The following is a 27,157-nucleotide window of genomic DNA, read 5'->3' as shown; positions in this document are numbered from 1 at the left end:
TGAAGAGATGTATGAATGTTGACTGTGGATAACTCCACTGCACCAAGATTTCGGCGATAAATGGAAATGAATCCAAGATCTAAAGGATTAACGGTCTGATCTCACCAAATTGATTCCCTAGATTGGATTGGCAGTGATCTTGGGAGTCTTCTTGTATTCCTCCAATTTCCTCCTGGCCTTGCGCACATAATGTTAAATGTGCAGAACTGCTGCTCTTTATATTAGCAGTGGAAGAAATGTAGTACTCTCTTCCACAAATGGCAATTGATGCCTGATCAATTGTTAATTTTAATTTTGAGATTCATAGACCTTTGTTAACCAAGGCAGGTCAATGGAGTTTGGTCACAGATGACCATGGCCTCACCTAATGGTGGGATGGCCTACTCCTCTTCATTTATATCTCTCTCTGTACACACTGGCTGCATTGTGTACCGTCTACCAGATGCAGTGCAGCAACTCTCCAAGCCGTTTTGTCAGCACCTCCCAAACCTCTGACCACGACAGCCAAAAGGACAAAAGCAGGAGGTGTGTAGGAGCACCACCATCTGCAAGTGACCTCCCAAATCACATACCATCCTGACTTTGAAATGTACTGTCATGCGTTCGTCTTCACTGGTTCAGAATTCTGGAACTCCCTGCCTAACAGCATTGTTTGAGTACCCTCCCACACAGACTGCAGGGGTTGAAAACGTCCACCTTCTAGTGAGCAATTAGGATGCACAATAAATGCTAGCCTTGTCAGTGACTGCCATATCCCAAGAATGAACTAGAACAAGAGAACAAGTAGCACAGATTGATTCAGAGTAAAACTCACTACATCACCTCAACAATGCTCTTTAATCTCAGCCTTGGAAAACCACTTCTACTAATGATTACTGTCTTAATTTTCTATTGCTTTTCTCAGGGTGGGGTTGCTAGATTATTTTCAAATGACCAGTTTTGATGTGTGCTCATGCTGACCCGTAACTGGATCGAGCTTTGAAACCTGCATCATTCCCCACCTCGGAGAACTGCGGCTGTGCCTACATCACTTGAACTGCAGCGGTTCAAGAAAGCAGCTCATCATGACCTTCTTGAGAGCCATTTGAGTTGGGCAATAAATGCTGACCATGCCGGTGTGATTGTAAAGGAAAAAATAATGAGCTGATTTTATCTGGGTTTGAGCCGAGGTATCTGAAGAGAAAAGACATTGCTTTAAGTGGTCTTATCCCTTGGTTAATGCAACAGTGGTGCATGGTATTCAGAAATTTGCTTGCCCTCTGCCAATCTGATGTGCATATAGCGTAATGTCTAATGAGCAATGTGAAGGCTAAAAGCTAGATTATGTTTCTTTTTCTTTATTTTTAGCTGTGTTTACAAGTGTGTGTGCCAGCAGCATTCAGAGCAGATGTACTGTGACCTCATCACAAAGATAACCAGTCACTTAAGACGAGTCTCAGAGGAGCTGCAGGTACACATTATCCTGGATGTCTTTGTTGTTTGCTTTGAACACCTTGTTTATTATTTTACACAGTGATAATGGCGGTTGTTATAATAATTCAGCACAGCCATTTTTCTGTTTAAAATGTGAGACCAGGGACATTTCATATGATGTTGATATTGAGCCGCTGCATCTGGATCGAATTAGGAATGCTGAGAATTGCCGTTTTTGTCTCTGTGATATTGCGTGTTGGAGGTTGGACCTAATATTTGACGGTATCCAATTTATGCCAGTCAGCATTCATTATTGCAAGTGCTTTGTTCTAGTTTGGTCCAGGCATCATTGGCTTGGAAACTTTTGAAGTATAAACTTTGCTATTATATGGATGTGCCGTGCCTTTTCTTGTCTTCACCAAAATAACTGGGAATTATTGATGCACTTGGATACAAGAAGGAGCGATTCACCAACCTCATAGTGCACATCCTGCGATGCCCAGAGAATAGTGGGAGAGCCCCTAAATGGGCTCTGCGCCGGACGTAAAACAGCGCGATGCTCCAGGCCCGCTCCTCCCAACACACCGCCCCCCCCCCCCCCCCCCCCCCCACACACGCACACCACCATCCGCTGGTGCGGTGTGAGGCTTTCGGGAATCACTATTGGTCGCCACTACCGGAGACCAGATAATCAATAATAATCTTTATTAGTGTCACAAGTAGGCTTACATTAACACTGCAATGAAGTTACTGTGAAAAGTCCCGAGTCGCCAGATTCCGGCACCTGTTTGGGTACACGGAGGGAGAATTCCGAATGTCCACATTACCTAACGGCACGTCTTTTGGGAGGAAACTGGAACGCCAGGAGGAAACCCACTCCGACACAGGGAGAACGTGCAGACTCCGAGCAAAAGTGACCCAAGCCAGGAAGCGAACCCGTGTCCCTGGCGCTGTGAAGCAACAGTGCTAACCACTCTGCCATTCTGCTACTGTGCCGCTGTGATGACTATGCTAGGCGGCGGGGTGGGGGGAACTTGGAGACGATTGGAGTCCCCGGGTGGTTGGGGACGTGGTGGACACCAGGGGGAGGGGCCATGCAGTGGGGGGATTGAGGGGAGTCATGAAGGGGATGAGCATTTGGTGACCCCATACTGGAGTGTCGCTCATCTGGGGAGTGGGGACACTGGTACTGGCAATTTGTTTTGGGGGGGGGGGTCTTTACCCATGAGAAGGGGGCAGGGCCTGAAGGGTGATCTTTTGGGAGGTTGCCAAAGCCCTGATGCACGCAATCCTTTGTGGGGAGGGAGGTGGCGGGAGGAGAAGGAGAGAAGAGAGAGCGGGTTGATGCTTGTGCCGATGGTGGTGTGAAGAGAGGGGGACAGGGGCAGAGGTCCAGATGCCTGTCATGTTAGGATCGGGACGTCCTTTTAAGAATTCACCCCAATCTCTCTGAAGTCAGGCTTGCCGACATGTTCGGGTCCCACACTGCTTTTTTGGCGAATTTCACCCTTGGCTCCAAAAAAATGATTAAGTGTGGATGGAGTGCGATGGGAATCGTGCCGGAACAGCAGGCACACTTCGCACCTGTTTTCCCGCCCAAATTGATACGTAGTCATTTTTTGGAAGAATTCCACCCAAGGTCTTTTGTGCGTATGCCTAGGAAGGAAAATGGTCCATTGAACTGTTTAAAGAAATACTTGCTTTAATTAAAATCCTTTTGTTATCTCAGGATATCCTAAAGTACTTCTTCAAGTGTGTTATATTGTAGGAAATACGGCAGCCAACTCCCACAAACGGCAATGCTATAATGATGAGATAATGCTCGGTGGTGCAGTGGTTAGCACTGCTACTGCTGCCTCACGGTGTCGCGGTCCCAGCTTCGATCCCGGCTCTGGGTCACTGTCCGTGTGGAGTTTGCACATTCTCCTCGTGTTTGTGTGGGTTTCGCTCCCACAACCCAAAGATTTTCTATTTCTTTTCATTGGTATATTTATTTATTTTTTCTTCGTTGTTTTTTTGGGGGGGAAATTATAGTTGTTGAAGTTAACTGAAGGTTTAAGACATGGCAGGAGATCTCAGACCTGTGTCATGCTCCTCGTGTGCGATGTGGGAGCTCAGGGACACGTCCACTGTCCCTGGCTCCTTCACGTGCAAGAAGTGTGTCCAGATGCAGCTCCTGTTAGACCACTTGACGGCTCTGGAGTTGCGGATGGACTCACTTTGGAGCATCCGCGATGCTGAGGACGTCGTGGATAGCACGTTCAGCGAGTTGGTCACACCGCAGGTGAAAAGGTACTGAGGGAGATAGAAAATGGGTGACCAAAAGACCGAGCAAGAGTAGGAAGGCAGTGCAGGTGTCCCCTGCGGTCATCTCCCTGCAAAACAGATATACTGCTTTGGATACTGTTGAGGGAGATGGCTCACCAGGGGAATGCAGCAGCAGCCAGGTTCATGGCACCGTGGCTGGCTCTGCTGCGCAGCTGGGCAGGAAGAAGAATGGGAGGGCTATAGTGATAGGGGACTCAATCGTAAGGGGAATAGACAGGCGGTTCTGTGGACGCAATCGAGACTCCAGGATGTTGGTATGTTGCCTCCCTGGTGCAAGGGTCAAGGATGACTCGGAGCGGCTGCAGGACATTCTGGATGGGGGGGGGTGAACGGCCAGCTGTCGCGGTGCACATAGGCACCAACGATATAGGTAAAAAACGGGACGAGGTCCGACAAGCTGAATTCAGGGAGTTCAGAGTTGAACTAAAAAGTAGGACCTCAAAGGTAGTAATTTCAGGATTGCTACCAGTGCCACGAGCTAGTCAGAGTAGGAATGTCAGGATAGATAGGATGAATGCGTGGCTTGAGAGATGGTGCAAGAGGGAGGGATTCAAATTCCTGGGGCATTTGAACCGGTTCTGGGGGAGGTGGGACCAGTACAAACCGGACGGTCTGCACCTGGGCAGGACTGGAACCGATGTCCTCGGGGAGGGGGGGGGTTGCTAGAGTTGTTGGAGAGAGTTTAAACTAATGTGGCAGGGGGATGGGAACCGATGCAGGAAGTTGGAAGGTAGTAAAACAGGGACAGAAATAAAAGGCAGTAAGGGGGAAAGTGGAAGGCAGAGAAGCCATAGTCAAAATTCAAAAAGTGCGACAGCACAAGGTACAGTGACTGAGGGAAGCTCAGTGAATAGGACCAGGAATATTAAAAGGAATAAAACGGGAAGTAAAAACATTAATGGTAAGCGACGTGGCAGGTTGTTACATGAAGATATGGGTTCAACGACAAGGAAAATTAGGAGAAACGTTAAGAGGAAATATAATTTAGGAGAGGTTACTGATCGAGGTGTGAAGATTCAGAACAGAGGTTAAAAAGAAAAAAACAATATAAGTGTACTTTACATGAATGCTCATAGTATTCGGAATAAGGTAAACGAGTTGATGGTGCAAATCATCGTGAATGACTATGATTTAGTGGCCATTACTGAAACATGGGTAAAGGATGGTCACGACTGGGAGTTAAATATCCGAGGGTATCAAACTATTCGGAAGGACAGAGTGGATGGTAAGGGAGGTGGTGTAGCTCTGTTATTTAAGGATGACATCCGGGCAATAGTAAGGGATGACATCGGTGCTATGGAGGGTAAGGTTGAGTCCATTTGGGTGGAAATCAGGAATAGTAAGGCGAAAAAGTCACTGATAGGAGTAGTCTATAGGCCACCAAATAGTAACATTATGGTGGGGCAGGCAAGAAACAAAGAAATAACTGATGCATGTAGAAATGGTACAGCAGTTATCATGGGGGATTTTAAACTAAATGTCGATTGGTTTAACTAGGTCGGTCAAGGCAGCCTTGAGGAGGAGTTTATAGAATGTATCCACGATAGTTTCCTAGAATAATATGTAATGGAACCTACGAGGGAACAAGCGGTCCTAGACCTGGTCCTGTGTAATGAGACAGGATTGATTCAGGATCTCATAGTTAGGGATCCTCTCGGAAGAATCGATCACAATATGGTGGAATTTAAAATACAGATGGAGGGTGAGAAGGTAAAATCAAACACTAGTGTTTTGTGCTTAAACAAAGGAGATTACAATGGGATGAGAGAAGAACTAGCTACGGTAGACTGGGAGCAAAGACTTTATGGTGAAACAGTTGAGGAACAGTGGAGAACCTTCCAAGTGATTTTTCACAGTGCTCAGCAAAGGTTTATACCAACAAAAAGGAAGGACGGTAGAAGGAGGGACAATCGACCGTGGATAGCGAAGGAAATAAGGGAGAGCATCAAATTGAAGGAAAAAGCATACAAAGTAGCAAAGATTAGTGGGAGACTAGAGGACTGGGAAATCTTTAGGGGGCAACAGAAAGCTACTAAAAAAGCTATAAAGAAGAGTAAGATAGATGATGAGAGTAAACTTGCTCAGAATATAAAAACAGATAGTAAAAGTTTCTACAAATATATAAAACAAAAAAAGAGTGGCTAAGGTAAATATTGGTCCTTTAGAGGATGAGAAGGGAGATTTAATAATGGGAGATTAAGAAATGGCTGAGGAACTGAACAGGTTTTTTGGGTCGGTCTTCACGGTGGAAGACACAAATACCATGCCAGTGACTGATGGAAATGAGGATATGACAGGTGAGGACCTTGAGAGGATTGTTATCACTAAGGAGGGAGTGATGGGCAAGTTAATGATGCTAAAGGTAGACGAGTCTCCTGGCCTTGATGGAATGCATCCCAGAGTGCTAAAAGAGATGGCTAGGGAAATTGCAAAGGCACTAGTGATAATTTACCAAAATTCACTAGACTCTGGGGTGGTCCCGGCGGATTGGAAATTAACAAACGTGACACCACTGTTTAAAAAAGGAGGCAGGCAGAAAGCGGGTAATTATAGGCCAGTGAGCTTAACTTCGGTAGTAGGGAAGATGCTGGAATCTATCATCAAGGAAGAAATAGCGAGGCATCTGGATGGAAATTGTCCCATTGGACAGACGCAGCATGGGTTCATAAAGGGCAGGTCGTGCCTAACTAATTTAGTGGAATTTTTTGAGGACATTACCAGTGTGGTAGATAATGGGGAGCCAATGGATGTGGTGTATCTGGATTTCCAGAAAGCTTTTGACAAGGTACCACACACAAAGGTTGCTGCATAAGATAAAGATGCATGGCATTAAGGGGAAAGTAGTAGCATGGATGGAGGATTGGTTAATTAATAGAAAGCAAAGAGTGGTGATTAATAGGTGTTTCTCTGGTTGGCAATCAGTAGCTAGTGGTGTCCCTCAGGGATCAGTGTTGGGCCCACAATTGTTCACAATTTACATAGATGATTTGGAGTTGGAGACCAAGTGCAATGTGTCCAAGTTTGCAGACGACACTAAGATGAGTGGTAAGCAAAAAGTGCAGAGGATACTGGAAGTCTGCAGAGGGATTTGGATAGGCCAAGTGAATGGGCTAGGGTCTGGCAGATGGAATACAATGTTGACAAATGTTATCCATTTTGGTAGGAATAACAGCAAAAGGGATTATTATTTAAATGATAAAATATTAAAACATGCTGCTGTGCAGAGAGACCTGGGTGTGCTAGTGCATGAGTCGCAAAAAGTTGGTTTACAGGTGCAACAGGTGATTAAGAAGGCAAATGGAATTTTGTCCTTCATTGCTAGAGGGATGGAGTTTAAGACTAGGGAGGTTATGCTGCAATTGTATAAGGTGTTAGTGAGGCCACACCTGGAGTATTGTGTTCAGTTTTGGTCTCCTTACTTGAGAAAGGACGTACTGGCACTGGAGGGTGTGCAGAGGAGATTCACTAGGTTAATCCCAGAGCTGAAGGGGTTGGATTACGAGGAGAGGTTGAGTAGACTGGGACTGTACTCGTTGGAATTTAGAAGGATGAGGGGGGAATCTTATAGAAACATATAAAATTATGAAGGGAATAGATAGGATAGATGCGGGCAGGTTGTTTCCACTGGCGGGTGAAAGCAGAACTAGGGGGCATAGCCTCAAAATAAGGGTGAGTAGATTTAGGACTGAGCTTAGGAGGAACTTCTTCACCCAAAGGGTTGTGAATCTATGTAATCCCTTGCCCAGTGAAGCAGTAGAGGTTCCTTCATTAAATGTTTTCAAGATAAAGATAGATAGTTTTTTGAAGAATAAAGGGATTAAGGGTTATGGTGTTCGGGCCGGAAAGTGGAGCTGAGTCCACAAAAGATCAGCCATGATCTCATTAAATGGTGGAGCAGGCTCGAGGGGCCAGATGGCCTACTCCTGCTCCTAGTTCTGAAAACAAAATTTGAAAATGTCCAGGGTAGGTGGATTGGCCACGCTAAATTGCCCCTTAATTGGAAAACATGAATAGGGTACTCTAAATAAAAATTTTTTAAATGATAATGTGTGTTTGTTTTATGCGTTGGATTTGAGAGATGAAATTGGGCAGGACACTAGGGATAACTTGCCCACTCTTTGAAATGGTGCAGTGGTCATTTTTATATTCACCTGTGAGTGTAGAAAAGACCTCAATTTAAGTTCTCATTTGAGAGATGGCACCTCCGACAGTGCAGCACTCCTCACTACAGAACCTGCATTAGATTTTTGCATTCAAGTCCTGGAGTTGGACTTGCTTCAAGCAGAGGTGAGAATACTACTAACTGAGCCACTGGTACACCAATTTCATATGTGGATAGATGGGCAAAGCTGGGGATGGCAAGAGAAGGTTGAGAGGAAAGAGGTGTTCAAAATTGTGTTGGGTTATAATAGAATAGGTACTGATTTAAGGTGATCTGGAATGCACTGCTTGATAGTGTGGTGCGGATGATTCAGTTCAGTCTTTCGAAAAGGATTGGATCATTATTGGAAATTACAATTTACAGCGCTACTGTGAAAAGGCAGGCAAGTGGAAGTAGCCGAGGAGCTCATAAAGAGAACCAGCAAAGACACAAAAGGCCGAATGGCCTCTTACTGTGCCGCAGGCTATGACCATTCGATCATTCCCATTGACCCTTGTTTTCAAATCCCTCCATAACCTTGGCCCTCCCATCTCTATCCTCTTGCAGCCCATAGCCCTCCAAGATATCTGCTAATTCCTCTTGACCGTCCTCCATTTTAATTGTTCCACCATTGGTGGCTGCACCTCATGTTGCCCAAGATTTAAAATTCTGGAATACCCTCCCGACACCTCTCCACCTCCCTATGTCGTTTTTGACCATTAAGACACACCATCTCCTACATCTCCTCGTGTGTCTTGTTTTATAATGCCTGTAAGATCTTTTTTCTTCCAAAAATAAGGTATTCAATTTAGTTAATACACTTGCATAAAAACTGAATCAAAACTTATATAAAAATAATACATAAACTTGTCAGACTACAGCAAAAAGTCTGAGATTATAAAATAAAGAAAAGACAAAAGAAAATGTAAAAATAAATATTAATATAAATAATCTTTATTGTCACAAATAGGCTTACATTAACACTGCAATGAAGTTACTGTGAAAAGCCCCTATTTGCCACATCCCTGCGCCCGTTCGGGTACACAGAGGGAGAATTCCTAATTCTCAGCTGGTGGGGTAATTGAACATGCGCTGCTGGCCCTGTTCTGCATCACAACCCAGCTGTCTAGCCTACTGAGCTAAACCATCCCTCTTTGAAATACTTCAAAGAAATAATTTCTACGGATGCTTCAAGAATTCCGGAAGGCTAGAATTCTCCTAATAATCAATCATACGATTGTATGCTTAAAGAAATCCTGATCTATTGTTTAGCCCCTCATTTACTCTTATTGGTTCTAATTCTCAACTGAGACTCCCCTGATTCATTCAGAAAGGTGTCAATCTTGGTTAATTAAACATGAATCACTTACTCCAAAATAATTATTATTTTCCTGACACAGCACTGTTCCCATGTATTCTATCCCACGGTCAAAGTCTTTGCGTCATGTCTGGCCTGGCCGTACTATTGTTACTAGATTGTTGCAAATCTGCTGAACGTGCCTTCGTATCGCTTCTTTAAGTATACTTGTACGGTACATCTTCTGAAACATTGTCAGTCATGATCAGGGTTTAATAGTTCACTCCTATTTTATGAGTCGATCATACTTCTGCCGACTCTATTTTTTTAAAGAATCATTTTATTCTCCAATATAGGTTTAGTTGATTTCTTAAAGGACCCCTAAATAATTAGTCAATCCAATAATGCTCCTGTGAAGCACCTTGGCACATTGTATTATTTTTGTAAGTTGATTTTATTTAACTGGATGCTGAGTGATAATATGGATTTGATAACGAAGACTGTGTTTTGAAATTGTGCCTGCAAAGTGGTGCTCAAGTGAAGCCTTAAAATTTCTGAGCATTGCCTTCATGTTTTACTTTTGAATTGTGCTGCTAATGATTATAGATTGCATTAATGGGTTATGAGGGCAAAATATACTGTTTACCACGCTTATTGGCTCACCAGGGCTGTTGGGATCCCAGAAAGTGGGTAATTTTTATTTGTATATCCACTTCTCATCAATGCATATCAACAATGTAAAAACTGGGTTTCATCTCATTAGGCAGTGCAGAGTTTCTGGTGGATTTCACCATCTTCATGCTCCCTGTTAGACTTGCCACTTTAAAGTCCTTTTGTTGCAGCACAGGAAGGCCACCGGGGAGCTTTGTGTGCTGTGGGGAGACAAATAATTTGGGTTTGCTAACAGCAATCTATTAGGGAAATTAACGATTGTTCTTCAGGATTCTGAATTTATATAGAGTACTACAGTATACTAAAACAAGAAAGGACAATTTTATAAAGGTATCAGCTAAAGGTTGCCATGACACCATCTGCAGCAGTCGGCATAAGGGCCAAGTGACATGTTGCTGTTAAACCAGTTTTCAGTGACCTTCGGCTTGTTCTTAAGACACCACCTTTATCCTGACTATTTGTCAATTAACAGTATGTTTTCCTAATTCGACCCAAGGACCAGGCACATCTATCGGGTTTGGCACCATGGAGGAATCTATAGCAAGATGAAGGGTAGATAAGGTAGATAACACTCACTCTGCCTAGGTGCACGTATGCAACTTCTTTAATGTAAAGTTGAACCAGATAATGCTAAAATATAAACAAGAGCTATGCCAAGTAACCTGCACAGTATAAATATTACTTGATTTTGTGTGTTGGGCAGAGTCGGCTCTGGAATTCTTTCCCTGGCGTTGTGTTCTCCCAATGCGTTGGTCAATAATCGATCATTCTGTGCCTACGACTCCTTCAATAATTTTGTGGAAAAGAGAAAAACCACAATAAGTGTAGTGGCATCAGTTAAGTGCAACAGGGCAATCTGCTGTATGGACTGTTTAAATTTGATCATACAGGAAGCTTTCATCGCCGCCGCCCCCCCGCCCCCCCCCCCCTTGAAAGAAACATTTTATTATTCTAAATGGTTTAGTTTGGACTTCCTGCAAGATCCAGCTAACCACGTTATGGCTGAAACCTGTTGTCGGTAATGGGGAAAATTCTAGAATCCATTATCAACCTTTTTATAACAGAGCACTTAGACAACAGTGCTGGATCTGACAGTCAGCATGGATTTATGAAAATTTATGAAGGGGATGTGGTTTATTTGGACTTTCTGAAGGCTTTTGACAAAGTCTCGCAAAAAATTAGTGTGCAAAATTAATGTGCATTAGATTAGGGGTAGTGTATTGAGATGGGTAGAAAACTAGTTGCCAAGAGTAGGAATTGATGGGTCTTTTTCAAAGTGGTAGGCAGTGACCGGGGGGAGGGTACTGCAGGAATTGGTGCTAGGACCCCAGCTATTCACAATATATATTAATGATTTAGATGAATGAACAAAATGTAATATCTCCAAATTTGCAGTTGACACCAAGTTGGGGGAGAGGGTGAGCTGTGAGGAGGAACAGAGATCCTTCAGATTTGGACAAGTTTAAGTGAGTGGATAAATGAATGGCAGATACAGTATAATTTGGATAAATGCGAGGTTATCCACTTTGGCAGCAAAAATGTGAAGGCAGACTATTATCTGAATGGCCATAAATTAGGAGAGGGCAATGTACAATGAAACCTGGGTGTCCTTGTACCAGTCGTTGTGGGTAAGCTACAGGTACAGCAATTGGTAAAGATATGTTGGCCTTCATTGCGAGAGAATTTGAGTACAGGAGCAGCGATATCTTGCTGCAATTATACAGCGCCTTGGTGAGGCCATACCTGGAATATTGAGCAGTTTCAGTTTCCTTATCGGAGGAAGGATAATCCTACTATAGAGGGAGTGCGGCAAAGGTTTACCAGACTGATTTCCTAGGATGGTGATACTGATGTATGAGGAGAGATTGAGTTGGTTAGGATTGCATTCACTGGAGTAGAGCAGAATGAGGGGGGATCTCATAGAAACCTATAAAATTCTAACAGGACTAGACAGGGTAGATGCAAGGAGGATGTTCCTGATGGTGGGGATTCCAGAACTAGGGGTCACAGTCCGTGATTTGAGGTAGACCAGAGATGAGGAAAAGTTTTTTCACCCAGAGACTGGTGAGCCTGTATGTTTTCAAGAGGCAGTTAGATTTAGCACTTTGGGTGAAGGGGATCAAAGGATATGGGGGGTGGGGGATGATCAGCCATGATCATAATGATTGACGGAGCATGCTCGAAGGGCCGAATGGCCTCCTCCTGCTCCTATTTTCTATGTTTCTATACCACATTTTATGTTCTTCTGATTGAAGATTCAGCAGGATGATTTATAACTATAAAGTTATGGATATGCTGCTGAGGAACTGCTCACTTAAGTGTCTGTTTTTTTTTAAATTTCAGAAAATACAAATGTGTACTGATTCTTTGATTCAACATCGATCATGTTCCAGCAGTAGTCCTACATTTTAGGGTATTGTATTCGACAGTATCATAGCGGCAATCCCTTATAGTACATTAGGTAACCATAAAAGTTAAATGCTGATAGCTACATATTAAAATCCCTTGGAAGTGAAATTTATGTTGTCCACGCAACTCTCCTTTCAGATTGTGCTGCTTCTGTTGGTGCAAATGTCATGTGAAATGTTTAAACTCCAATAAGTTCACTTGCATCTGCATTTCGAGGTTTAAGAGGTATGGGGAAAAGTACTTGTACGTCACTACAGGTACAGGATCCAAGATCAATAATGGGAATCAAAGCATGTGCATGTAGGGATTTTTTGCCACGACAGTGAAGCTGAATGTCAAAACAATTAGTCCACCCTGTAACCTATTGTGGGAGGTGTATTACCAAAGAATGATCAAGGGAGGACCAAGCACAAAATGTTTTTTATTATGAAGCAAGCAAATAGAATTAAATAGCATTTGTTTGTAACAATCCTTTTGTTGCTTTGAATCAACCAGGTTTTCATTGTCTGAAATTGTGGTTTCCGATATGTTTATTCTGTGCTATTCTGGATAATGTCGTCTTTTTAACCAAGAACATCTTAACACATTTGAACAGCATGCATTAGCTTCTAATACCGGCAGAAAAATTCTATTTGCTATTAGGTTAATAGGCACTGTAGGTGGCACTGAAAGATGTATTTTTATGTACAGGCTTTGCTACGAAGAGTCTCAACAATAAGGCATTTTAGCCAGTAGGCGTCAGTATAGTCTGCAGTAAAATGAGCTAGTGTCAGGACACTAACAATTCAAACGTGTACTTGAACACATTTTTTTGTCCAATGCCCCTTTGCGTTTTCTTCCCTTGCCTTGTCTCCGAAAGTGATCATTTCGGGGGGGCTGTGTTCCTCAAGTGGCTCTTTATTCCGTTTCCAAGTGGTCATTCACATGTGCGCTTCCAGTGGTCAGTGAAGCATGATCGGTGGTGAAACTCCTGTTTCAGCTCCATTTTAGGAATGTCAAGGCTGCTATGTACCATTACCCCAGATGTGTAGCTTAGAACCACAGCATGTATTGAATTTCACCTTGTCTTCGATTTTAGTGCTTTATCGTTATTAACAGATTGTTCAAGAGCTTTAGAAACATGTGACCAGTGCAATAACAAGTATTTTTAAAAATGAGAAAAACCTCAAGGTCAAAATAGTTCCAAGGATAATGAAATCTAATACAAAACAAAAGAACAAAGAAATGTACAGCACAGGAACAGGCCCTTCGGCCCTCCAAGCCCGTGCCGACCATACTGCCCGACTAAACTACAATCTTCTACACTTCCTGGGTCCGTATCCTTCTATCCCCATCCTATTCATATATTTGTCAAGATGCCCCTTAAATGTCCCTATCGTCCCTGCTTCCACTACCTCCTCCGGTAGTGAGTTCCAGGCACCCACTACCCTCTGCGTAAAAAACTTGCCTCGTACATCTACTCTAAACCTTGCCCCTTTCACCTTAAACCTATGCCCCCTAGTAATTGACCCCTCTACCCTGGGGAAAAGCCTCTGACTATCCACTCTGTCTATGCCCCTCATAATTTTGTATACCTCTATCAGGTCGCCCCTCAACCTCCTTCGTTCCAGTGAGAACAAACCGAGTTTATTCAATCGCTCCTCATAGCTTATGCCCTCCATACCAGGCAACATTCTGGTAAATCTCTTCTGCACCCTCTCTAAAGCCTCCACATCCTTCTGGTAGTGTGGCGACCAGAATTGAACACTATACTCCAAGTGTGGCCTAACGAAGGTTCTATGCAGCTGCAACATGACTTGCCAATTCTTATACTCAATGCCCCGGCCAATGAAGGCAAGCATGCCGTATGCCTTCTTGACTACCTTCTCCACCTGTGTTGCCCCTTTCAATGACCTGTGGACCTGTACTCCTAGATCTCTTTGACTTTCAATACTCTTGAGGGTTCTACCATTCACTGTATATTCCCTACCTGCATTAGCCCTTCCAAAATGCATTACCTCACATTTGTCCGGATTAAACTCCATCTGCCATCTCTCCGCCCAAGTCTCCAGACAATCTAAATCCTGCTGTATCCTCAGACAGTCCTCATCGCTATCCGCAATTCCACCAACCTTTGTGTCGTCTGCAAACTTACTAATCAGACCAGTTACATTTTCCTCCAAATCATTTATATATACTACAAAGAGCAAAGGTCCCAGCACTGATCCCTGTGGAACACCACTGGTCACAGCCCTCCAATTAGAAAAGCATCCCTCCATTGCTACCCTTGGGTATGAACGCGCCATCAGAAGGATATGAGTTTGAGTGCTTCTAATTTTTATATAAAAAGATTAGGAATTCACTAAAGTGTGACTAAAACCCAATAACTAAGGGTTAGTTCTCATTGAAACTTGCAGAATACGGAGGCGCCTAGATAAGAGTCGTCATGGAGAAGATATTCCCACCATCAGGACAGACAGCCTCTGACCTTAGCGACAATTCTTTAACAGATGAGGAATTTCTTCAGCCAGAGGGTGGTAAATCTGTGCAACTCATTGGCACAGAAGGCTGTGGAGACCAAGTAACTGAGTATCTTTAAGACCGAGATAGATGGGTTCTTGATTTAATATGGGGTTATGGGGAGACGGCAGGAGAATGGGCATGAGCACTATATCAGCTGTGATCGAATGGCAGAGCAGACTCGATGGGCCAAATGGCCTAATTCTGTTATATCTTATGGCCTTATAGTATATAACTGATCCTGAATTACTCTGCACACATTTGTAGTTACTTTTAAATAAATGCATGATAAAACATCTTTTGATAATGTGTGCTGCCTCAATTACTCAAATGTTGAGCTCTGTTTTAAAGTTGGTAGCAAATCAGTTCAAATAAAAAGCACCTTTTAAGAAAGCTGTTACTACTTCTCATCAGCTGAATCTACATTTGAATGTCATATAGGTTTGGGTGAAGTGAAAACAAAATCCTTCCTTACATTGCTGTGGGTCTGGTGTCACATGTATGCCAGACCTGGGAAGGAGAGCAGGCTTGGAGAATCGGAGTTGACGCCAAGACGGCCGGCAACGCCGGGTCGCGGTCGGCGACCGGAGAATCGCAGCCAGCCGCACGCCCGATTGATGCGCCGCTGGTCGGGGGCCGTTGAACGAGGCCTCTGTGGCGATTCTCCGCGGTCGACCAGCCGAGTTAGCGCCGTCGTGGTTCTAGCATGGTTCCACCCGGCGGGAGCGCGGCCGCGGTGGCCGTCCTGGTGAGGGGGTGGGGGGGGGGGTTCAGACTCCCCGGAGGGGGGTGCCTACACCTCTCCTCGTGAACAAACCCCTTCAGCTCTGGGATTAACCTAGTGAATCTCCTCTGCACACCCTCCAGCGCCAGTACGTCCTTTCTTGGTCTCCTTACCTGAGAAAGGACATGCTGGCGCTGGAGGGTTTGCAGAGGAGATTCACTAGGTTAGCCCCAGAGCTGAAGGGGTTGGATTACGAGGAGAGGTTGAGTAGACTGGGACTGTACTCGTTGGAATTTAGAAGGATGCGGGGGGGATCTTATAGAAACAAATAAAATTATGAAGGGAATAGATAGGATAGATGCGGGCAGGTTGTTTCTACTGGCGGGTGAAAGCAGAACTAGGGGGCATAACCTCAAAATAAGGGTGAGTAGATTTAGGACTGAGCTTAGGAGGAACATCTTCACCCAAAGGGTTGTGAATCTATGGAATTCCTTGCCCAGTGAAGCAGTTGAGGCTCCTTCATTAAATGTTTTTAAGATAAAGATAGATAGTTTTTTGAAGAATTGAGGGTTATGGTGTTCGGGCCGGAAAGTGGAGCTGAGTCCACAAAAGATCAGCCATGATCTCATTGAATGGCGGAGCAGGCTCGAGGGGTCAAATGGCCTACTCCTGCTCCTAGTTCTTATGTACACGACGGCCAGGCCCGCGATCGCGGGCCACCGATCGATATTAGCCGCCGTATTGCAGAATCCCGGCCCTTATTTCCTTAACTAAGGGGACATTAGTGAACAAGGTGACAATTTTATGACGATCAATGATAGTTTCATACATTACCAGACTTTCAATTCCTAGTTTTATTAATTGAATTAAATTCCTTCAACTGTTGTGGTGGGATTTGAACTGTTCCCAGAACATTAGCCTGGGTCCAAGATGATATATTCAGTTCAATGTGTGACCTTTTGGATGGAATTGACTACATATTACATGATAGTTAATACTAGATATAAGGACTTACTTTTTTTTTTTGCTCTTCCTGTAAAGTCCTCGGGCAGTACCAGGAAGCCAAGGCTGCCATTCTGGATCACAGTGGCATTGGCTGGAAATTGTAACATAGTGTTAATGATGGTGCAGGAGAGAAAAATAATGCGTAGGTTTGGGAAGTGGAACTAGATGTCTTGCAAAACCTTTGAAGCAAATTCCTATGGAGAAAATAAAAATGATGCTTGTCTCGATGTGTTCCTATTTAACCATGGTACTCAAATGATTTTGTAATCTGCTGCCTAAAGATTTCCAACCAGGGCCCAATGGATGGAATGTAGCGTAACTGAACAAACCTTTCCCTATTACCGAGGTGATAATCCACAAAATAAAATCTGAATGTGTTCAGTGGGCAGAGTTCCCAACAGAAAAGAGGGGCTAATGTTTCAGTTGGGATCTTCATCAGCAGGAGTTTGATGAAGCGTCGCAGTGGAACTGTTCATCAATCTTTCTGTTGTCAGCTACTGACTGACTTCCAGCATTCAGCTTTTCTTTTTTATCTCTAATGATGAATGGAATTAATAATAATCTTTTATTGTCCCAAGTAGGCTTACATTAACACTGCAATGAAGTAACTGTGAAAATCCCCTAGTCGGCAAATTCCGGCGCCTGTTCAGATACACTGAGGGAGAATTCAGAATGTCCATTTCACCTGACAAGCACGTCTTTCGGGACTTATGGGAGGAAACTGGAGCACCCGGAGGAAACCCACACCGAGAACATGCAGAGTCCGCACAGACAGTGACCCAAGCTGGGAATCGAACCTGGGACCCTGGAGCTGTGAAGCAACAGTGCTAACCACTGTGCTACCGAATTAAAATGATTGGTATGATGACTGGGATTTGGAATTGAATTACTGCTGTCTCAGGCTGGGAGTGGGGCATTCTGCTAAGGAGAGGTACTGAAAAATCTAACCCAAAGCATCATCTAAAATTACGGCCTACCTTCTGAACATGAACAGTTGTACAGTGGAATTCGTTCCACTTCTGAAGTTGGCACGGAGATTTGGATGGTGAAGTTGACAGTCCTGAGTGCAGTGTCAAGCCAATAAAATATAAGTGCGGCAACAGTACTGAAATTGTACAATAATTTGGTCAGGTAACGCTTTGTGCTCCATTCAATCTGGCCCCTATAATTCGAGCAGGACATTTGACTCTGTTCTCAATCAGTGCTCCAAAGGTTGGTCCCCACAATTGGAGAGTTAGGAATGTAGGTTAGTGAAACTGAGCCATTGGTCAACACTGGAACAATGTTTCAAGTTAAACTCTTGATTTGTAAGACCAGTATAATTGAGAAAAGACCAGATCCAAAAAGATGGCACATGTTCACTGCTCAGAATGGTCTTCTCTGTAAGTTAGTGGTAGCAACGATTCTGGAATCATTCAATCTCTAATTACTTAGTGTGACTAGGAAGAGGGAGCTCTCACTTACGTTGAAACATTGAACTCGGTGGACCAAATTAATGCATTCATCTGGATTTATCTTTGTAAGTTGCTACTGTTGTGAGGTCCATAAGTTTGAAGACTGCACAAAACCATAACAAACAGAGAAAAATAAACCTCATTACCCTGCATACTACTAATTTGATGGTAAATTTTGTTTGCCTCACTACTGAAACATTGTATTTTGATACTGATCATGTTTGAGGAAAGCATTTTCAAAAATAACTTTACACTTTATAAAAATTGATTTTATTTCTAATTGGTAACATTTGTCCAGTTGAATATTTCATAGACTCCAAAATAATTGTTGTGGTATCTGGTTAATTTCAGTTATTCTTTGTTGTAAAAATGAAATAGGAACTAGTTGTCTCTTCATACTAAACGGCTACCACGACCATTTGTTCCAGATAGTTTGAATCCTGTTTTGCAATAAGGTGTATGCAGGAAACAAGTGCTCCAAAGAGCCAGCAAGTGCAGATCAGCAATTTGGACAGTGCTCCACCATCCTGACTCTCAACAAGCTCAGTTATGAATTACATGGGAAAAACCTGGCTTGCCTGCAGCCTTGGGTTGATAAGTGGCAAATAACATTCCTGCTCCAACAAGAGAGAATCTAACCATCTCCCCATGACCTTCACCAGCATTAGTATCACTGAACTCTCATAATTATCAACCTGGAAGCCACCATTGACCAAAAAACTGTACCAGCCATATAAATGCTGTGGTTGCAAGAGTAGATCAGAGACTGGGAATCTTGTAGCGAGTAACTCATCTCCTGACTCCTGAAAGCCTGTCCACCATCCACGTGGCACAGGTTAGGAGTGCGATGGAGTATTCTCCACTTTTCTGAATGAGTGCAGCACTTGACAACATTTCAGAAGCTTGGAATGACCCAAAACAAAGCAGCCAGCTTCATAGACGCCCCATCTACCACCTTAAGTATTCACTTCACCAGCAGTGCACAGTGGCAGCAGTGTGCATCATCTACAAGATGCACTGCTGCAGCTCGCCAAGCCTCCTTTGACAGCACCTTCCAAACCCACAATCTCTTATCACCTAGAAGGACATGGGCAGCAGAAGCAATGGAACACCACCAACTGCAAGTTACATACCAAACCTCACATCATCTTATCTTATAACTATATCACCTTTCCGTTATTATTGCTTTTTCGAAATCCTGGACTCCCTCCCTAATAGCAATGTACCTATACCAAATGCACTGTAGCAGTTCAAGACGTTGCTCACCAACACCTATCGGAGGGCAACAATTACTGGCCTTGCCAACGACACTCGCATCCCACAAATTCATTTGCAAAATAACATTTATAACTGTCTTCAGCTTGCTGACTATTTTACCAGTCCTGCCAGGTTCCCCTAATGATCTAGGCAGTGGGTGAAAACTTCATTCTTATTTAGTTAAAATAACATATGGTTCTAATTACAGGTACATCACAAGTTCCCATTCGTTCCAGGGAACTTTGGCCCATCTGGAAAGTAAGCAAAGATGGAATAGCACTGGGCAGGAATAGAGCGACCTCGGACTGTAAGTCCACTTGCCCAATTTTACCCCCTCTCCCACACCATTCCCGCATGTTAAGGGGGTAAACACTAGTGCCACAACTACGGAATGTGATTGGTGAACCTTTGTGATTATATAACATGGGCATCGTTTACATGGGCATCGTTTAGGTTACTTCTCGCAGACTAATATCGCTGTGGTGCTGTCACCTGTCAGAAGTTAAGTAGGTCTCCATTTATTGTTGAGTGACAATAAAATTGTACTGCTGTCATGAAAAATATTGATCTTCAGTGGTGCTGAATACTGAGGAAGGACTTTGACTTAATGGTTCTGACGGATGAATTATTAAGTAGCATAGTACAGGGGTCCTCTGCAGTTTTGCTTCTGAGCATGCACACTACCCGTCCTCCACCCTGGCCCTGCAGTTTTGCACAAATTCCAGACTCCCTCTAACACAATGACTTTTCTGTACATTTTTATTCGACAGTTAAGCATATATTTATTATTGTTTTACTTAATGTGGAATTGGATGGGACCAACGCTTTTTAGTGTGTGAATGTATGGCACCATCATCCACAATCAACTTGAAATAAACCTGTTGGATTACAGAGCACACTAGAAATAGATCCCTTCCTCTGCAGGACTAAGTACTGATAGTTTTTTTTTCTGGCAACTCCTGCACTGCATGAGGCATTGCTGCCTTGCCTTCTGCGACAGATTAGATCAGATGACCATGATCTTATTTAATAATGGAACAGGCTTGAGGTGCTGAGTGACCTACTCCTAATTCCTATGTTCTTTTTTTATAATCTCTATTGTCACAAGTAGGCATACATTAACAATGCAATGAGGTTACTATGAAAAGCCCCGAGTCGCCACACTACAGTGCCTGTTCAGGTACACGAAGAGAGAATTTAGCATGTCCAAATTACCTAACCGCACGTCTTTCGGGACTTGTGGGAGGAAACCGGAGGACCCGGAGGAAACCCAGCAGACGCCACACAGACAGTGACCCAAGCCGGGAATTGAACCTGAGACCCTGGCGCTGTGAAGCAACAGTGCTAACCACTGTGCTACCGTGCCGCCCACGTATGTAACAAACGTGATTTGTGGGAGCTCGCAGTGTGGAAAATGTTTGATATGGATCTCATTCGCCCACACAATAGCAGCACTTACCAGGTGCCTATTTGATTCCTGCACTCTGCATTACATCAGACAAAAATGTGTGCTCTGGTTGGATAACTTGATTGTCCTGCAAAGGGAAGGTTGGATGTTTTAGCCCCTTCAATTTTTTACACCATGCCCGTTATTTTAAAACCTCTTTCGGGCGATCTAAATTTCAAAGCCCATGCTGCTTCAAAACTAGCCGTGCCCTGAGACCAGCAGTTCCAATACAGCTACAACACTGGCATCTACCAACAAATTGGAAAATTGCCCAGGTGTCCTGTCCACAAAAAAGTAGAACAAAGCCAATAACTACCCTGTCAGTTTGCACTTGATCATCAGTAAGGTGGAGAAGGGGTTGTCGACACTGCTATTGCAGTTTGTCAGCATGAGCCTGCTCATGGATTCTGTCATGGCTATTCAACTCCTGACTTTGCTATAGAGTCTTGGTCCAAACACAGACAGAAGAGGTGAGAGTGACTAGTTGACATCAAGCCAGGATTTGACCGAGTGTGGCATCAAGGGGCCTAAGTAAAATGGAAATCAGGGAAACCTCTCCACAGATTGCAGTCCTATCTAGCACGGAGGATAATGCAAGTTTTGGAGGCCAATTGCTCAGCCGTAGGACAATTCTGCAGGACTCCCTCAGGATACTGTCCAAGACCAAACTAACTTCAGCTGCTTCTTCAATGACCTTTTCTCCATCATAAAAGTTTCTATAGATATATGAAGGAGGAAGAGATTGATAAAGAGAAATGTAGGCCCCTAACAGCCGGAAACCGGAGAATGCTTAATATGGGACAAAGAAATGGCTGAGCAATTGAATACACACATTGGTTATGTCTTCACAAAAGAGGACACAAATCAGATACCAGAAATGCTGGAGAATGAAAGGTTTAGTGAGAGGGAAGAACTTAGGGTGATCAACATTAGTAGAGAAATGGTGCTGGAAAAATTGATGAGATTGAAGGCGGATAAATCCCCAGGGCCTGAGAATCTGCATCCCAGAGTGCTTAAGGAGGTGGCTCTGGAAATAGTGGATGCAGTGGTGGTCATCTTCCGGGATTCTATATACTCCGGAGTTATCCCTGCAAATTGGAGGGTAGCTCACGCCACTCCAATATTCAAAAAGGGAGGTAGAGAGAAAGCAGGGAATTATATTAGACCAGTAAGCCTAACATCGGTAAAATGCTTGAATCCATTATCAAGGACTTTATAGCAAAACATTTAGAAAGCAGTGGCAGGATCAGTCAGTCAGCATGGATTTATGAAGGGCCAATCATGCTTGACAAGACTGTTGGAATTCTTTGAAGATGTAGCCAGTACAGTTGACAAGGGGGAGCCAGTCGATGTGGTACATTTGGACTTTCAGAAGGCGTTTGTCAAAGTCCTGCAAAAGAGATTATTGTGCAAAATTAAAGCGCATGGGATTGGGGGAAATGTATTGAAATGGATAGAAAACTGGTTGGCAGAGAGGAAACAAAGAGTAGGGATTAATGGGTCCTTTTCAAATTGGCAGGCAATAACTAGAGGGGTACCACAGGGATCGATGCTGGGACCCCAGCTATTCGCAATATATATTAATGATTTGGATGAGGAAATAAAATGTAACATCTCAAAGTTTGCAGATGATACAAGTTAGGTGGGAGGGTGAATTGTGCCGAGGATGCAGGGATCCTACAGGTTGGGCGAGTGGGCAAATCAATGGCAGATGCAGTATAATTTGGATAAGTGTGAGGTTATTCACTTTGGAAACAAAAACAGGACGCCAGATTAAGACCTGAATGGTTGTAAATTGGGAGACGGGAGTGTGCAGCGGGACCTGGGTGTCCTTGTGCACCAGTTGCTGAAGGTAAGTATGCAGGTGCAGCAGGCAGTTAAGAAGGCTAATAATACGTTGGCCTTCATTGCGAGAGGTTTCGAGTACAGAAGCAGGGATGTGTTGCAATTATACAGTGCCTTGGTGAGGCCACACCTGGAGTATTGTGTGCAGTTTTGGTCACCTTCTCTGAGGAAGGATGTTCTTGCTCTCGAGGGAGGGCAGTGAAGGTTTACCAGACTGATTCCAGGGTTGGCGGGTCTGTCATATGAGGAGAGATTGACTAAGTTGGGATTGTTCTCGCTGGAGTTCAGAAGAATGAGGGGGGAATCTCATAGAGACTTAAAATTTTATCGGGACTGGGCAGGGTAGATGCAGGGAGGATGTTACCAATGATGGGTGTGTTCAGAACCTGGGGCAAAATTCTCCCCAAACGGTGCGATGTCCGCCGACTGGCGCCCAAAACGGTGCCAATCAGACGGGCATTGCGCCACCCCAAAGGTGCGGAATGCTCCGCATCTTTGGGGACCGAGCCCCAACATTGAGGGGCTAGGCCGGCGCCGGAGGGATTTCCGCCCCGCCAGCTGGCGGAAACGGCCTTTGTTGCCCCGCCAGCTGGCGCGGACATGACATGACGGGGCGGCGCATGCACGGGAGCGTCAGCGGCCGCTGACAGTTTCCCGCGCATGCGCAGTGGGGAGAGTCTCTTCCGCCTCCGCCATGGTGGAGACCGTTGCGGAGGCGGAAGGGAAAGAGTGCCCCCACGGCACAGGCCCGCCCACGGATCGGTGGGCCCCGATCGCGGGCCAGGACCCCGGAGCCCGCCCACGCCGCCTTGTCCCGACGTTAAATAGGTACTTTAATTTACGCCGGCGGGACAGGCAATTTATCGGCGGGACTTCAGTCCATCCGGGCCGGAGAATCGAGCGGGGGGGCCCGCCAACCGGCGCGGCCCGATTCCCGCCCCCGCCCAATCTCCGGTACCGGAGACTTCGGCAACCGGCGGGGGCGGGATTCACGGCAGCCAACGGCCATTCTCCGACCCGCTGGGGGGTCGGAGAATGACGCCCCTGGGGTCACAGTCTGAGGATTCAGGGTCAACTATTTCGGACAGATATAAGGAGACATTTCTTCACACAAAGGAGTGGTGAGCCTGTGGAATTCATTAGCGCAGGAAGTAGTTGATGCTAAAACTTTGAATATATTCAAGAGGCGGGGAAAAGCAGGAATAGGCTATTGAGTTGGATGATCAGCCATGATCGTGATGAATGGCCAAAAGGCCTCCTCCTGCTCCTATCTTCTATGTATCTATGTATAAGGTGAGAAGTGGGGATATTTGCTGATGATTACATAATGTTCAGTACCATTGATAACTCCTGGAATACTGAAGCCATCTGTGCTCACATGCAGTAAGTAATACCTGGACATCATTCAGGCTTGGTCTGATAAGTGGCAGCTAACATTTGTGCCTCTCAAGTGCCAGGCAATACCATCTCCAACAAGAGAGAATCTAACCAACTCCCCATAACATTCAACATCGTTACCATTGCTGAATTCCCCCACCATCACATCCTGGGAGTTGCCACAGACCAGACACTTAACTTGACCAGCCACAGAAATACTATCGCAGAGGTTGGGAATTCTGTGGCAATTAACTCATCTCCTGACTTCCCAAAGCCTGCCCACTGTCTACAAGGCACATGTCAGGAGCGCTATGACCTGCATGAGTGCAATTCCAACAAGATTCAAGAAAATTGATGTGATCTAAAGCAAAATAGCATGCTTGATGACTCCCTGTCTGCTAGCTATAACATTCAGCCCCAACACCACCAGCGCATGGTGGCAACATTGTGTACCATTTGCAAGATGCACTGCAGCAACTTGCCAATGCTCCTTCGACAATAGCTTCCAAACCCTTGATATCTACCACCTAAAAGAACAAGAGCAGCTGATGCATGAGAACACCACCACCTGCAAGTTTTCCTCAAAGTTACATACAATCTAACCTTGGAACTATTTTGCACTCATTGTCGCCAGGTCAATTCCTGGTAATTCCTAACAGTTCTGTGGGTCTGCAGCAGTTCAAGAAGGTGGCTCACCACCACCTTAACGGCAGTTTGGAATGGGTAATAGGTGCTGGCTTTGCCAGTGACGCTCTCATTCCAGGAATACATTTTTTAAAGAAATTATTTAAAAGCCATTGAATTCTGTAATGACAGTTTAAGCTTAATGGTTATGGCTAGTTGTGACTATCTTAAAGAGCTTCTCTCAGAAAATTGTGGTGTAAAGCCAAAGCAACTTCTGGACCTAATAGTAACTAAACCAGTTGAAGTGTATTGTATATCTGTTAATATTGGTAAACATAAAACATTGAATGAAAAAGTCATTGCTTCAATAAAAGTTTATTTAATCTATTGAAGCGAAACTCTGAAAAAAAAATTCCCTGAAATTAATTCCCTGACTCCCACAAGAAACACCCAATCAACATGATTGGAATTTCCCATTAGTGAAAATAGTGCTCTGTACACACGCATAAAGGTAATCCATAAGTAGGAAGTGCTTCCCTACCATTCAGCAACTACAACAGTATCTGTGGCTCTCACATAACACACGGATCAACAATAGTCCATGGGAATGGTACTTGGAGAGTCAAACAGAAGAGTGGGACCAGGCCAGGGTGAAATCCGCAGTGTGCACTCCAATAGCCCATATAGGAATATAGGACTTGCTGAGTAGGACTGGACTAATTGAGGTGGGGAGTAGAACTGGAGTTCATTTCAGTCAGAAACTAGCACTTTGAGGGTTCTGTAATCGCAGGAATATAAGCCACCCATACTCGTGGGATAGGAAAACCTACTTTGTCTGTTTTGGAGCATTTTTTAAAGCAGTGCGTTGCTACTTAACATTTGTAGTTTAAAATATTGTGTCATCATGATAGCTGTGCCTTTTTTATATTTAAACATATATTGAACTTTATGCTTAACGTTTTTGTTTCTCCACAAATTTGACTTTTTATTTGAGTCTTAATTTTATGAGAAAAGATAAGTTTTACATTTTTGCAAACAATGCAACAGAATTACTAAAATAATACATCGCAGTGAGCAAGGAAAGCCCCACCAGAGAGTACGGGTGAAACGGGATGAAGCCATGAAAACTTGGTGAAATAGTGCACACAGTACCTGTTCTCAATTACCGCGAGAGTTCAGGATAAATTTTCGGCACATGACTGGGCGTGCACCAATATGTATCCTGTCTGCACCCATGCAGGAGTCAATCACAGATTCCTTATACTCTCACTTCTAAGACAAAACAAAGAAAGTACGTGAAATCTCCAGTTCTAAAGGGGAGTATCCAGCCTCAGGCCCAGAACAGAACCAACATCATTCCAAACATTTATACAGCGAGAGCCAGCAACAAGATGTTCGGATTATGAACAACACCTTCAGGGCCTCTCTAAAAAAGAACAGAAAGGAAGAGCTGGAGGTACCAGAGGTAGACTGCAAGATAAAGATCAAGGGCAGCACAGTGGTTAGCACTGCTGCCTCACGGTCCCAAGCTCGATCCCTGCTCTGGGTCACTGTCCGTGTTTGCGTGGCTTTCGCCCACACAACCCAAAGATGTGCAGGGTAGGTGGATTGGCCACGCTAAATTGCCCCATAATTGGAAAAAATGAATTGGGTACTCTAAATTTATTTTAAAAAAGGATAAGGATCCAATCATGGTTTCATGTCTCCCTGGCGCACGCCAATCACTTATTGATGAAGAAGAGAACAAGCTCCTCATTCAAACAAAAAAGTTTGTCCCACTAGGGGAACAGTAGGATATCAATCGAAGTACCAGACTCGGCTCAACCCCACCCCCATGCACCGAAGAAGCAAAGCCCAGCCTCTCAGCATGTCCCTAATAAGTGCTTTCGAGAAGCTGCGTCCCAAGCTCCAGGGGCGACGGGATGCCAACCACAGCACAGGACCTGGCCTAACCCAGCACACTCTGACATACAGGAATCTGTACTCCCAGGCCCTCCAGTACACCCTGAAGCTTACAACTCAACTGATCCTGCACCCCTCTACATCCAGGGCAGTACACCAGCCCCATTTACACTAATGCAAAAAGTGATAATTGCACCCGGCACAGCCGGGGAGATCCCATCACTGAAGAGAGGAAGAATCTTCAAAATACCCAACAATTCGGGGCCCTGGGTGGGGGGAGGGGATGTGCCAATTCCCTCCTCCCCAGTACAACCAGGGAAACCACTGGACTAGACCAAGATTGGTAACAGCACCCTTCTCACCCAGATGAAGAGAAGAAGAAAAAATCCCTTCAGGAACTAACGTAAAAATATTAACCACCCACCACCGTCCGCCATCATAGGAAGGATACTAAGAAATACAACAGCGTGACTTCAACAGAGACACGTGCACTGCTAGCATGTCGGACCCCCAACGGAGAATCCCGGCCTCCGACTCGAGGGGGGTCACATGATGTGAGTGCAGTAGTGGCTGTGTCTTCGCAAGCTCTGGCTCTGTTCATCTTGTAATCTGAATAATGCATGCAAAAACAAGATGTACTGTTCCAACACGCAGGTAGATTAGTCGAGGGGCTGATTAGTCTTTCCTGATCATATGTTCCTGTGGTTGGGAAGATACTCGGGTGGCCGGGGGTGTGGTTTATTGTTCAGCTGGGTCCTTGTCA

The 27,157-nt window shown here is 44.4% G+C and overlaps 1 protein-coding gene across 1 annotated transcript in view; it reads left to right on the top strand.

Annotated features, from left to right (window-relative positions):
* cacul1 (CDK2 associated cullin domain 1) overlaps window positions 1-27,157 on the top strand; it is a 107,288-nt gene that overhangs the window by 39,061 nt on the left and 41,070 nt on the right. The window contains exon 3 of the mRNA XM_072479500.1: window positions 1,348-1,450. Within this exon, the coding sequence (XP_072335601.1) occupies window positions 1,348-1,450 (103 nt within the window). The remainder of the gene's footprint in view (window positions 1-1,347; window positions 1,451-27,157) is intronic.

Source organism: Scyliorhinus torazame, chromosome 16 (genome assembly GCF_047496885.1).
Source record: "Scyliorhinus torazame isolate Kashiwa2021f chromosome 16, sScyTor2.1, whole genome shotgun sequence".
Classification (NCBI taxonomy): domain Eukaryota; kingdom Metazoa; phylum Chordata; class Chondrichthyes; order Carcharhiniformes; family Scyliorhinidae; genus Scyliorhinus; species Scyliorhinus torazame.
Note: the sequence above shows the minus strand (reverse complement) of the source record. Positions and strands in the feature narration are given on the sequence as shown.